A 14,561-nucleotide genomic window follows, 5' to 3' on the forward strand; every position below is an offset into this window, starting at 1 on the left:
TGGATAACCAAGTTATAAAACAACACAGATTAAAGATCAGTAGATATAGATTAAACATTTATTGGTCCAATCATCATATTAGAAAAAGTGGAAGAAAGCAGAAGAAGATTTAAGAAGAAAAAGGTAAAAGTTTTGCTTTGAGGGTAAAGTAAGAATCTTATGCAAACAAAGACTTACAATGTTAGTTTTCTTATTTCCTTGATTCAGTTTCAGAAGAATCTTTTGATTTTTGCCTTGATCCCTTCCTTTTGCATGGTCCCGGAGACAAGGGTTTAGAATCTTCCTATTAAGGAACAACTTCATAGTATAAACACTTCGTGTTCCTATTTTAGGACCCAAAAAAACTAAAATAAACCCTCCTCTGTTTTCAAAACCATCATTAGAGACAGCATCTCATATGGATTATAGTGTTTCTCTTCGACGAAAGTCTCGTACTTCACATATGGGTTTCTCTGCTTTCCTCCTCTCGTTTCTCTTCGTCTTCTCAATCCTCTCTTCGCAACCGGCCGTCGCATTCATAGGAACGTACGGTATAAACTACGGTCGTATAGCGGACAATCTTCCGCCTCCTGACGCGGTAGCAACTCTCCTTAAATCAGCAAAGATCAGAAACATCCGTATCTATGATGCTGACCACTCCGTCCTCACGGCCTTCCGTGGGACTGGGATTGAAATCATCGTTGGCTTAGGCAACGAGTTTCTCAAGGACATAAGCGTTGGTGAAGACCGTGCCATGAACTGGCTTAAGGAAAACGTCGAGCCTTTTATAAGAGGTGGTACTAAAATTAGCGGTATCGCGGTTGGGAACGAGATTTTAGGTGGCACCGATATCGGACTTTGGGAAGCTCTCTTACCTGCTGCCAAAAATGTTTACTCCGCTCTTCGCCGTCTTGGTCTTCACAATGTCGTTGAGGTACGTTGCTTGTACTAACCAAAACATGTCGTTAACTCCGCTCTTTGCTTATTACGTAAATAATATTATTAACTATTTTGCCTAACAATTTGAATATTTATTTGTAGGTGTCGAGTCCACATTCGGAGGCAGTGTTTGCGAACTCGTATCCACCGTCGTCGTGCACGTTCAGGGACGACGTGGCGCCGTTTATGAAGCCGTTGTTAGCGTTTTTTTGGCAAATTCAATCGCCTTTTTACATTAACGCTTACCCTTTTCTTGCTTATAAATCTGACCCGATCACAATTGAACTCAATTACGCCATTTTCGAGAAAAACAAAGGCATCTTGGACCCCAAAACCAAGCTTCATTACGATAACATGTTCGATGCCATGGTCGATGCTTCTTATGCTGCTCTCGAAAAAGCTGGTTACACAAAAGTCCCGGTACGTGGTTCTTCTTATTACTATAAACAGCTGCAAACTAAAGTTTTGTCAATAACATGCATAATATGAGTTTGAAACTTAGTAGTTTAATTTGACTTATATTTTATTTGCATTGTTTTTTCTGTTAGTAACATGCACTAATTAATTAAGCTACATGTCTTCTCGTATATGAAAGATATAATATAAGATTAGAGTCCATATATTAACCTGATTTAAATCATTTAATTGTACGTAGGTGATTGTTTCGGAGACGGGATGGGCATCAAAAGGCGATGCTGACGAACCCGGAGCGTCATTGAAGAACGCCAGAACTTATAACCGGAATCTCAGGAAAAAGCTTCAAAAGAGGAAAGGAACGCCGTATAGACCAGACATGATGGTGAGAGCTTACGTGTTTGCTCTCTTCAATGAGAACTCGAAACCAGGCCCCACTTCCGAGAGAAACTTTGGTCTTTTTAAACCCGACGGTACTATTGCCTACGACATTGGCTTCACCGGACTCAAGTCCTCCTCTTCTACAACACGGTGTCATGTATGGTCGTCTCTTGTTTCGGCTTCTCTAGTAATGTTTCTTCTTCTTTTTCTTCATTGTTAGTTACGCCCTTGTGAGTTTGTGAGATTTGTGATTTTCTAATTGATCCTTTGGTGTATATAGATTATCAAGTTAACCCTGTAATTCTTGATTTGCTTATGATTAGTCACTTTTAACTTTAAGTGTTGTTGATATAAGAACTTCTTACTTTGTGTAATGTGCTTATTGTACGATATTGCTAGTAATTTGAAATGTTGGATATTTCTACATTCTTCTCAGAAATGTTGGATATTTCTACATTCTTCTCTATATAGAAACAGTTAAAAACAGTTAAAGAAAAAGTTATATGTCTGTGTAGTTTTTGGTTGGGACTCAATCACAACTTAATTAGATGAAAAGATGTTGTGAAAACTACAGAAAACTTTCACAACTACTTTTTATCATACACTAAATTTTGATGTTGTGTTTTTATTTGTTCGACCTTTAAAAACATATTATATATTTGTTTCGTTCATGGTGTATTTGGTATACGTGAAGGGTTACGTATCCTACTATATTAATTGAGAAGTACAAATATGAAACTAACCTTAAAATGTGTAAAAAATTACATTCAATTACCACTAGACTAAATTAATTAAGCTTAATTAACTAATTTAAATAAATATAATTGAATAATACTCACATATCAAATATTAAAAAATCTAAAAAAAATATTTTCTCTCTCTAATAAATTATGGACGAAACTACTAATTATTTTCTTAAAAAATATATAAACCAATCAGAATTTTAAAAACTAAGATTTTATATCCAAGTATACAATACAATTATTTTTAATAACTAAATTCGAAAATTTTGTTAAGATTTCAAATTATGATTCTCCTATCATCTTTATTTTATTTTATTTACAAATTGTTTAGAACTTTCATATAATACTTATAATTAATAAAATGCATATTTTTCTGCTCGTGATTTGAATTTTTTAAAACGAAGATATATTACTCAATGTATGAAAATATGTGTTTTAATTTCCACATTGGCGGGTTGGTAAAACTAAATTTATATAGATGATAAATTAATAATTTTTATTTACTCACAATTATTATATTAAAATTACTATTTTATATTTCACAAAATATGATGCAAATACAACAAATAAACAATATAAAACTGTAATAATACGTCAAAAATAAAATACTATAATATTCTAAAATAATTAGTATTCAAATAGACTAATAGATTTACATAACAATTAAAAATAAATATTATCTCAAACAAAATATTTTTTTTTTTAAAAAAACAATAATTTTATTATTTTATTATAAAAAAATTTTAAAATGTTGACCCGTGCTTTAAGCACGGGATATATCCTAATTATTAATAAAGATACATTAGATAAGTCGTGTATTTACGACAGCATGAAAATTTTGATTACGCTAACGAATCAAATTCAAATCTGTAGAGTGCAGCAAGTAGTCAAGATATACTATTTTCTCTCTTAGATTCGGATATAATAATTCTGTTAAAATTTATTCGACCGCCTTCTAATATTTATTTTATGTATTATTATTCCTACGCACTCTCTAATCTTTGTCAACTACCACCTCAAATATATTTATATATCTAAATCTCTACTTGGGCATTGAACATGTGTACAATACACGTTACATCTCTCGTATATATTAAAAAACATTAGTACATCGATAGAGATATATTGCAATTTGCAACTAACACCATAATTCAAATCTACATTTAGCTAATCAAATATATTAGCCGTTCACAACACATTTAATCTGGTCAATGGATAGATAGATTTGGATCTTTGTATGTATACAAGATTCCAAAATAAGCTAAAATGCTTTTGTAACATGAAACATATAATCAACAAATTTCCCGAGACAGAGACTATATATATAATATGTAACGTAGCATTAGCAACTTTAATGATTTAACACAGAATTGATACAAACAGATCTCCATAATCATACACGGTCCAAATCCGAAGAGTTGAAAAACTAAAGATTAGATTCGATATGATAACGTGAAGACCGGTTGAGAGAGAGGGTGAAAGAGACATACACTAATCCTCAACAAATGGGTGTACCTGTTCATCACCAATCTCAACAGGATCATCACCGTTGATCTGGTCAAGCACGACGACCAAACCCATAGCGAAAGCGCCATCGAAACCAGGTTTGATCTCTAGAGTGAACACATCTCTACCAAGCATCACGTTCGTTGACGCGTCTACTTTACGTTTGATCTCAGCCACAGTACGTTTCTCCGTGTCGTATATGAGGCAGCTTCGTTGCGAGAAGTCACCGTCGATAATGTACTCTTCTCCCGTTCCGTCAAAAACATCTATTTCCATCGTACACCGTCCGATTATAGACGATCTACGCACGCTGAAGATCGGTTTCTGACCATCCGATCTCTCTCCGAGGAAACCTTCCCATCTCTGGTGCAGAGTTGGTCTCTGTTCATCAATAACAAAACCAACGAGTTGACTCCGTTTAATATTGGAACTAATGCGTTTTAAAGAATACAAAACTAATTAAGTCTAGCAACTGAGTTGATGACTTACTCGAACTAAGCTTTAAAAAAGAAAAGAAAAAATTCAGCTCATAACAATTTCTTCAGATCTCGTTTCTAACAACAACATCCACCAAATTCTTACCAAGTTATCCAATCTTTATCAAATACAAAAAAAAAAAAAAGTTCTAAGGCTGTCAAGAATTCAAGATTCTTGAATTTTTATGGATGCCCATCAATGACATATTTATTTTTAAACACCAAACCCATCTAATCAAGAAAGCATCAAAACTTTATTTCTAATCACCAAGCTGACTCTTACTTGTCCCCAACTCAATTATAAGAAACAAGAACAAAAAAGAAAAGATTAAATAAAGTTTACCTTTCGTTTAACGGTGAGGAGACACTTTCCGGTAGCATCCATGAGGACAATCTCATCGTTATCTCTAGTGTCGGGTCCGTAAGAATCAACCCTGAAGATAATATCACCGTGGCAGTCATAGGCGGCGAAACCATCGCCGGTGTAGAAGAGAGAGGTCTTGCAGACGGTGAGTGGTTTGTCTTCTTCGTAGAGATAAGCTTTGTCCACCACAATTCTACCTCCCATCTTTTTCCCTTCTTTTGGATTGGTCTCTTCAACTAATTCCATGCTTTTTAAATTTTCTTTTTTCTTTTTCTTTGTTGTGTGTGTTGTGCTGTGTGTGTGTGGATGGAAGAAGTTAGATTTTGTGGTTTGGTTAACAAGTGATTTTTATGTGTGTGTGATATGGACACTCTTCTCTTCCATACCTTGCCTCTCTATTTATATATGGTTGTGGTTGCTATTATCTATACATACACACGCGTGACGCGTATGTAATGAATTAATATACCTTTTTATTAGTCTCCTTTCTTATAAAAGTCATAGTATATATTATTGTAATTGCCTATTGGCTAAAAAATAGAAAAGTCACATGCATATATAATTTAATAACATAGCGATGACTTGTAAATGTTAGTTTAAATCTCTGTTTTATTAGACTTTATTCTAAAACCATTTGTAAGATCTGTTTACACGCCGGTTTTATATCCAAGTTGCAAAAAAAAAATGGAAATATCTATGAAGGATCATTAGAAGTTTTTATATTGGTATTTTAACATTTTTTTTAATGTATTTTTGTGTCGACAAATGGTTTATTTTTCTCCACACGGCCAGTTTCTATTTATCCTAACTTTGTAAAATATGTTTTAACTACTACTAATCTTACGTACATGTAGTAAGATTTCATGTTATATTATAAAAGTATGAAAAAGGGAAAATTGGAAACTGATGGTGTGGCTGAGGATATTTGTGAATTAAAATATATATCACATCGTAAGATCTATTTGTACGTCGAGTTTTATTAAAGTAAGAAAAAAGTGAATCATCATACATCAACAATGTCCCAAATCTTTAGCCTCCTCCACCGGTAGACAACAAACACGTCTAATTGGGTGAAGATTAGACAGAAACGTCCAATTAGGTGAAAACCAAACAAAATCACCACATTTACATTTACATTTACACCACGTGGTAATTAAATATGTATGGCTATGTAAAAACTTACAAATTCTTTGGAAGAACTACAATTCAGATTTTTCCTATAATCCTCTAAACGTCTATGTAATTCTACAGAACAAACGATAATATTATGGTTGTAAACATAGTTAAAACTCATATGTATATATATTATAGACAACAATCAAAACGAAATACGATAAGCTTAACTACACTGAAAACATGGCTCAATCAACCGGGACCGACTCACAAACTTGAGAAGCTTCATGATCGACACACAGAGAATATTCCACGTGGGAGTTGAGATAAATTAAAGAGAGTTTTTATTTCGTCTCAAAACTATCAGTCGATCGGTCACCATGCATGAGTTGGATATCCTACCTTTACTCGAGAAATTGTTTTTCTTATTTAAGATACAAAATTATGATATTGGTTCATATATATGTTAGATACTCTAAACAAAATTTTACTTTCGTGCAAGGATCATAAAATTGTAACACATGAATTACGGTCAAGTACTATAGACAAATACACTACAAATACAATAAAATAAACATACGCTTTGGATTATAGTAACACTTCAAATACAAAAATAAACAAATCGTGTTAACAAGAAACTCGAATCCAAAAAATCAGAAATCAAAACCGTGATCGATTGAACAATGTCAATAATATTCCAAAAGGAAGAAATTAATTTTGTTTGTTTCATTCATATTTCTTGGTATGTATCGATCAGTTTGTTTCTTCCTGTTTTTGTTTTCTTATACACCAATGCTTCTGATGCTTTAGAGCACGAGATAGTTTTTTTTTTTTACTCAACCAACATATGAGAACGTCTTCCAATATTAGTTACAGTAACAATTTACTAGTTTAGCATCCCTTTTAAATATAAATAATTTTATCACGATTTATGAAATATGTAAGTATGCAGGTACTTATTAAAATGTATAATTGAATGTTTATTGTTAGTAAATATCATACGAATAACAATGATCTAATTTCAGTCTCATGTGTTTTTTTTCTTCTAAATCATACTATTGGCTAAAATAACTAATATACAACATGTAACCAATAAACCAACTGTCATTTATGTTTTTTCAATGATATTGGAGATTTAGGTAGTTAAGACTTTAAGAGTAATCCAACAGCCAATAGACAATAGTTATATCAAAAAGTGTGAAAGAAGATATTTGCGGGAAATGGAGAACTAATGCAGTAAATTTAGTTTTTTGTATTCAACGAAAAGCACCAAATCCTTTGATATATTCTCCATAATCTTGAACTAGGATTGTTAATACATTGCATATTTGCATACACCAATAATGCATTTTATTTGATAAACTATAGTTTCTATAGGTTAGGGGGAATCTCATATTCTCTTCTCTCTCTCTTTTTTTTTTGTCGTCGAAATATTATCATACTTATTAAAACATTAGTATAAAAAGAACAACATGTCGGTACACAAACAAAAAAAGTAAAGCCCACCAAAGAGTTAGAGTGTATTTAACTAACAACCATAAATTAAAAATGTCCTTCTCAAAAATAACTATTCATCACTTTCATATGACAATTTTCTAACCCAAACAAGTCTCCTTTGAAATCTCCGCCCTCGTATCTCTTATATAACACATCTCTCTTCAAACTCCCAAAAATGTCCCTCTCCGTTAACTCTAACGGCCATGTCAGTCGCCGCAGCTAAACCCGCCGTCTCTCGCCGTCACGTATCTAACGGAAACAACACTAACAACGTCGCCATTGACGACGATCACAACCACCAACGCCGCATCGTCGGAGATAAAAACACTCGAATGGAGATCGCTGCTAAGAACAACGGCTACGCCAACGGTGTCATCGGAGGAGGAGGATGGAGGAGCAAGGCGTCGTTCATGACGTGGACGACGCGTGACGTTGTCTACGTGGCGAGACACCATTGGATACCGTGCATGTTCGCTGCCGGGCTTTTGTTCTTCATGGGGGTCGAGTACACGCTCCAGATGATTCCCGCGAGATCTGAGCCGTTCGATCTTGGGTTCGTGGCCACGCGCTCTTTGAATCGCGTCTTAGCATCTTCCCCGGATCTTAACACCGTTTTAGCCGCACTAAACACGGTATGTTATGTCGTGTTAAAGTTAATTTAGGTTTAATCTGATTTTTTAATGATTATCTTCAAATTCTTATTGCCTTCACCTAATATTTTGTTTTTTTGCTTTATCAATTAAATATTTTAATTGAATTAGTCAAATATAAATAAATAAAAGTGGGGTAAAGATGGAAATAAATCTCATATATATATTCTAGTGTTATTTAATTCCCCAGCTGGAATTTTGCTGTCAAAGCAATGAAATATCTTGAGAGTGAGAAAAATTGGCATTAATACTAAAATGGTCTTAATAGATGAAAGATCGATTAGAGGATAAAATGGGTCTTAATCGATTAGTTAGTGGGTTACAAAATCTATTTAATGTTAAATCTCTTTGTTTTAGTTATTTAATCTTCTTTTTAACAACTGCTTCTTTGTTTGTTTGTACAATACTATATTAGTATTTTGATTGATATAGAGCGCTTTTTAACTTTAAAAGCTAAATAGAAAATGACACATGGTGAAGAAGATGAGTTGGAGACACTATCACATGGAAACAGAGAGAGATTGTTTTTAAATTCGACTTTTGTGTACTTTTTTAAAAAGGGAAAAAAACTAAAATAATTGGGTTGCGGGGTGGGGACAGGTGTTCGTATTGATGCAAACAACGTATATTGTATGGACATGGTTAGTGGAAGGACGAGCACGAGCAACCATCTCGGCTTTATTCATGTTCACGTGTCGGGGCATTCTCGGCTACTCTACTCAGCTTCCTCTCCCTCAGGTTCCACTTCACTTATCTCCCTCTTTTATGTAAAAGTTCTAACATTATAGTAGTAACATTTTTTTTCTTCTTCATATTAGTAGTGATGATCTACCCGTATATGTAGTATTAGATGTAACGTTTAATTTACTAGTTGATCCATATCAGAATTCGAACAGTTTAGACGTGTGATTTCCCTTGGCCACGCTACCGTAGAAAAATACAGTTTATAATAGTCTCCAAATAATTTGATAATCTGAAGAACAAAATTTGGTTAAATTTCAAAACTGACTAACCTTTTTTTTCTCTTTCTATTTTATACATTTAATGATTTTTAACATAGACAAATTATATATTTTCTAGCTAAATTTTACATAAAAATCATAAAGAAATTCTTTAAAAAAAAACAAATTTCGTATAAACAACGATTATTATTGTGAAATGAAAGGAGTGATAGGTTGTGTTTTATGCTTTCAAGTTTTACCTTGCCGGATTTAGGTTAATTATCATCTTAATGATTATATATCAATTTTTAGGAATTCCCTATTTTGTTTTCGTCTGGTACCGAACTTTTTCCCATCTTTCAAAATAATGATCGACGATTTGATTGACTGGACATAAAATATCAGATTCTCACTCATTTAGATTCTACAGTTGTAGTGAGTCATCTATTTTATTTTCTTTCTCGTGACGTAGCATCGGTACTTATATGGATTTATGTGTGTGGTCTTGTTATACTGTTGAGAGAGTTTACATGTTCAAAAAAAATTGATACTAGGTTAATTAGCTCTAGTCGTGATCAAAATAAGTTAACCCTGGAAGTTAAATTTACTCGTTTACACAGGATTTTTTAGGATCAGGAGTTGATTTTCCAGTGGGAAACGTCTCTTTCTTCCTCTTCTTCTCGGGCCACGTTGCCGGCTCGATGATCGCATCACTGGACATGAGGAGAATGCAGAGGTTTAAGCTGGCGAGGGTTTTTGACATCCTCAATGTATTACAATCGATCAGGCTGCTCGGTACAAGAGGACACTACACCATCGACCTTGCGGTTGGAGTTGGCGCTGGGATTCTCTTTGACTCACTGGCCGGGAAGTACGAAGAGATGAGCAGAAGACACCACCTAGGAACTGGTTTTAGTTTGATATCGAAAGACTCTCTAGTCAATTAAATTTGTTTTCTATCAAATGTTTTTAGTTCAACACATTTAGTTAAGTTGAATTTAGTCTAATGACTTATTTATTTCTTCTTTATAAATGCCTAAATGGTTCATTGTATACCGTTTGTTGAACCTAATTATCGATCTAATGTTACTTAAAGGGTTGTAGCCTTGTAGTTGTAGGTGAGTCTGTTTGAATTTAAATAGGTTTATTTTTATGTGTTCCGAGATAGTGAGATTATTTCATTTAACAAAAAAGAGATTTACGAAAATATATACAATAAAATAATTTGTGTTAATCTTTATAATTATCAATCACTCAACCATATTACTTAAATTTGTATTTACGTTCTTCTTCACTAATTTTGGTAGATAAAGATGGGGTGTATGAAGTTAACGGGACAGGTACACCGATCCATAATCATAAATATATTGTTTGCTCTCAGAAGAAATCAATAGATCGGAAACTAATTATTTTGTCTCCTTTTTTGGTTGAGAAAATCCGTTAATACTAATAGTCCTTAAAATTGTTAGTTCAACCTATAAATAGATGGGAAAAGTTGCAAATAGTAAATTTTAAAAACTTAATTAGTAATCTAGTACATTCACTATTTATAATTTGAAAAATAATCACCTTTCACTATTTTACTACTATTACTTTCTAACTCTCAACATATTTTTTTATTTACAAGTAATAAAATGAAAGATCAACATGAGAACATTTTATAATGCTAGGCCAAAAGCACATATATATATCTAGCTAACCATTTGTATTCAAAAATATCATTCAGAGTTTGAATATACTACAAATAATTCATTATTTTTCAAATAATCAAAATATTATATAAACTACATATGTAGAGCTACCAATCTGTACATGTAGGTGAATTCAATGTTGTAGCCTGCAAATTTTTGGGAAACCAACGTAATACATTACTCCCTCCTTTTTAATTTACTTGTCAATGTAGGTAGTAATCCGTAGATTAAGAAATTGTTTAAATTAACAATTTTAACCTCACAACTCATTTATTGTGTTAATTATTGTGGTAGGTTAATAAGGTTATATTTGGAATTTATTGCAAAAGTTACATTGAAAAGTGAGAATGACAATTATTCTAAAACAGAAAAATCTCTCCAAAATAACAATTAACAAAAACCAGAGGGTGTATTTGTTATATAAAACATATTAGCAGATTAAATGTTATGTTTTGATGGTAGTCAAAAAAAGGAATGTTATGTTTTGAAGTAGACACACATACTTAATATTTGAAGGTGCATTTAATAGTGTTATACATGATATGAGAGAGAACAAATTTTGAAATGTTAAATACACTACAATTGATAATATTATTTCAAAACTTCAGCCCACTTGAGTTTATAAAATGGTGTCTTACACAAACTTTAGGCCTAAACCTCCATCATTAAGGATAGAGGAGCACATCTGGTACAAAAAGCACACAACCATTTATGTGAATGGTGAACAAAATTTCCGTAAAGACGAGGAGACGTCAGGACGAGACTGCAAGCATGAATCCTTGCGATCAACAAGAACAAGAAATGGTGCATGATGTGAAAGAAAAAGAGTTCCTAGAGAAGAGTATGCAAGCTCAACCTCAATATTCTTTTTTTATCTATAAGAGGACGAGACCTCTCGGTCTGGACGTCGATGATCCCACTTGATAAGGAGGTGGAACAATAGCGCCTATTTCTATCTGATAACAACAACAAGGTGGGCATGATTCCAGCTTACACGAGGGTGAGATAGTAACAATATATGACTCTTGGATAGATCATATCCTCCCCCAAGCTTGTGGATTGGACCTTCAACTGATATCCCAAGAAAATTACCATATCGCACAATAACAAGTTGTGCATGATATGATCATATGATATTGTAATTCTACAAAATCTATGGATGTTCTTCATAATTTTATAATATAAAATTCTAAATTTGAAGTTTAATTTATTTTTTCTCGAAATATTTTTCTCCCGATGATGGTGAGCTTGAGAACACCTCCAACACAGATATATTGATACTTTGTTATAGAGACAAAAATAGTAAAAATTATTGGAGATGATCTAACAAATAACATTATTTTTACCGGTAATGTAACATTAATGAATTAGTTATGTCAATAAGTTTATTCATCGAGGCACAAAATCTTTGATATTCTCTATAATCTTGAATTAGAATTATATCCACATTATTCATACATACACAACTAACGTGTTGTTTTACGTGATAAACTAGTTATTAAAGTAATGAGAATCTTATACTCTTCTCTCTGTTTCATGTCGTCGAAAATATCATACTTGCGTAAAATAAGCGTAATTGTCGCTCTCTAGTCTCATAGTCATCGTTTTCGTATGGATTTTTTTTTGAGCTCAAACAAGTTTCCTCCGAAATGTAATCTCTTTATATAACCCGTCTCTCTAAATCCTTAAGTGTCACTCTCCGTTAATTCTAACGGTCATGTCAGACGCCGTAACCAAAACCGTCGTCCCTCTCCGTCGTAAATCGAACCCTCTTAACGGAGAACATACTAACGGCGTCACCATCGACGACCACAGTCGCCAAGTCGGATCAATAAATAGCCAAATGGAGAACATTTCTACGAAAGTCGACGACGGCGGGGGAGGAGAAGGAGAATGGACAAGCAAGGCGTCGTTTATGACATGGACGGCGCATGACGCTGTTTACGTGGCGAGACACCATTGGATACCGTGTTTGTTCGCGGCCGGAGTTATGTTCTTTACGGTTGTGGAGTACACGTTCCAGATGACTCCCGCGAGTTCGCAGCCGTTCGATCTAGGATTTGTGGCCACGCGCTCTCTGCATAGCATCTTGGCTTCTTCACCAAATCTTAACACCGTTTTAGCCGCTCTTAACACGGTAAACACATATTTAATGACTATCCTAAAACTCCTCACCTTGTAATATATTCACATGCAGCACAGAGATATTTGTTAAATTCGACTTAATTTCAATTAGATGATTTGGTTGGGTGGGGACAGATTTTGGTAGGGATGCAAACAACGTATATTGGATGGACATGGGCAGTGGAAGGACGACCACGAGCGACCATCGCGGCTTTATTCATGTTCACGTGTCGCGGAATTCTCGGCTACTCTACTCAGCTCCCTCGCCCTCAGGTTCAAATCCACATACTATTATAGACCAAATTCGATGTAACGTCCAATTATTGATCAACTGATATCAGAAGAATAATATCAATTTTGGACGTGTGATATCCATTGGCTACTACGGCATTAAAAAGAAGTTATATTAGTATTTAGTCCCAAAATAATTTGATCAGGACTCCTCTTGCAAAATAGTGTTCCATGCACGAGTTGATTGACTAGACATAAATATGACATTCTCGTTCACTTACGTTCTACAGTTCTAGTAACTCATTTTTTTTTTTTTTGGTGATGTAACATCAATAGATAGACTCGTTCGTCTTGTTATACTTTACCAAGGAGAAATGATTTAAGGTAATAATTTAATTTGACTGTTTTTACAGGAGTTTTTAGGATCAGGAGTAGATTATCCGGTCGGAAACGTGTCGTTCTTTCTCTTCTACTCGGGTCACGTTGCTGGCTCGATGATTGCATCATTGGACATGAAGAGAATGCAGAGATTTAGGCTGGCGATGGTTTTTGACATCCTCAATGTATTACAATCGATCAGGCTGCTTGGTACGCGAGGGCACTACACGATTGATATTGCGGTTGGAGTTGGCGCTGGGATTCTCTTTGATTCATTGGCCGGAAAGTACGACGAGATGAGCAAGAGACACTTAAGCACTACTCGTTTAAATTTGATCTCGAAAGACACCCTAGTCGATTAAAATCGTTTTTTGTTTCTTTTTTTCGGAAAAATAATTAATTGTATATTAAAATCTATTTCTTTTTAAAAAACGTTTAGAAACACATTTTAGATCTATTTTCTCTAAAATGGTTCTAATTGAATACCATTGGTTGAACCTAACTAAACGTATACGTACGTCTTTACGTGGTTGTGAAGTTGCTAATTTATTTTATTATCAAATTGTATTCGTGAATTAGGTCTTCATACAACTATTTCAAAATCAAATCCAGATTAATTCTGGAATCATTTGAAAATTGGGTATTATTGTTATTTACATAATTTTCTGTATGTACTTGTTCACTATTTTTGGTGCAACATGTGTAATTGTTTCCCATCGGTAGAGATATCATGATGGATTTTGTATAAAAATAACGGGCCGGAGAGGTAGACTGATCCAACATTTCCAATGATCCTCTATTTTTGCCTGTAAACTCTATTATACAGTAATTTTTGTTCTAATGGATCTCTATTTCCATTTCTATAATAGAGATTGCTATTTTTTTTTTCTCTAGAGGAACTCTATTTTTCCTCTATAAATAAATGTGAACTATTTTATTTGCAAAGTAGTCCTCTCAATCTTTAACTTCCTTTATTTATGACCAAATAAATAAAATAAATATTTTTAAGAACTAATAATATAAATTTAATAAAATAAGTATTTTTAAGAACTAATAATATAAGTTTAAGTATAAATATTTATTCTAAAATATTGAGACTACCATTTGGAAAAGATAATTTATATAAATAATAAA

At 33.5% G+C, this 14,561-nt stretch overlaps 4 protein-coding genes across 4 annotated transcripts; 3 read left to right on the forward strand and 1 right to left on the reverse strand.

The window, feature by feature from the left end:
• LOC104745895 (glucan endo-1,3-beta-glucosidase 14-like) lies at positions 144-2,139 on the forward strand. The gene is made up of 3 exons (XM_010467270.2): positions 144-913; positions 1,021-1,338; positions 1,574-2,139. The coding sequence occupies exons 1-3, from the start codon at positions 398-400 to the stop codon at positions 1,931-1,933; spliced, it is 1,194 nt and encodes a 397-aa protein (XP_010465572.1). The 5' UTR covers positions 144-397; the 3' UTR covers positions 1,934-2,139.
• On the reverse strand, positions 3,714-5,179 carry LOC104745896 (protein LURP-one-related 12-like). The gene is made up of 2 exons (XM_010467271.1): positions 4,782-5,179; positions 3,714-4,343 (listed from the first exon to the last, which is right to left on the reverse strand). The coding sequence occupies exons 1-2, from the start codon at positions 5,046-5,048 to the stop codon at positions 3,948-3,950; spliced, it is 663 nt and encodes a 220-aa protein (XP_010465573.1). The 5' UTR covers positions 5,049-5,179; the 3' UTR covers positions 3,714-3,947.
• Positions 7,419-10,120, forward strand: LOC104745897 (phosphatidylcholine:diacylglycerol cholinephosphotransferase 1). Its single transcript, XM_010467272.2, has 3 exons — positions 7,419-8,044; positions 8,663-8,800; positions 9,624-10,120. Exons 1-3 carry the CDS (start codon positions 7,616-7,618, stop codon positions 9,948-9,950), a joined length of 894 nt encoding a protein of 297 aa, XP_010465574.1. The 5' UTR covers positions 7,419-7,615; the 3' UTR covers positions 9,951-10,120.
• Positions 12,242-13,940, forward strand: LOC104745899 (phosphatidylcholine:diacylglycerol cholinephosphotransferase 2). Its single transcript, XM_010467273.2, has 3 exons — positions 12,242-12,831; positions 12,954-13,091; positions 13,463-13,940. Exons 1-3 carry the CDS (start codon positions 12,412-12,414, stop codon positions 13,787-13,789), a joined length of 885 nt encoding a protein of 294 aa, XP_010465575.1. The 5' UTR covers positions 12,242-12,411; the 3' UTR covers positions 13,790-13,940.

This window comes from Camelina sativa, chromosome 15, assembly GCF_000633955.1.
Source record: "Camelina sativa cultivar DH55 chromosome 15, Cs, whole genome shotgun sequence".
In the NCBI taxonomy this organism is placed as follows: domain Eukaryota; kingdom Viridiplantae; phylum Streptophyta; class Magnoliopsida; order Brassicales; family Brassicaceae; genus Camelina; species Camelina sativa.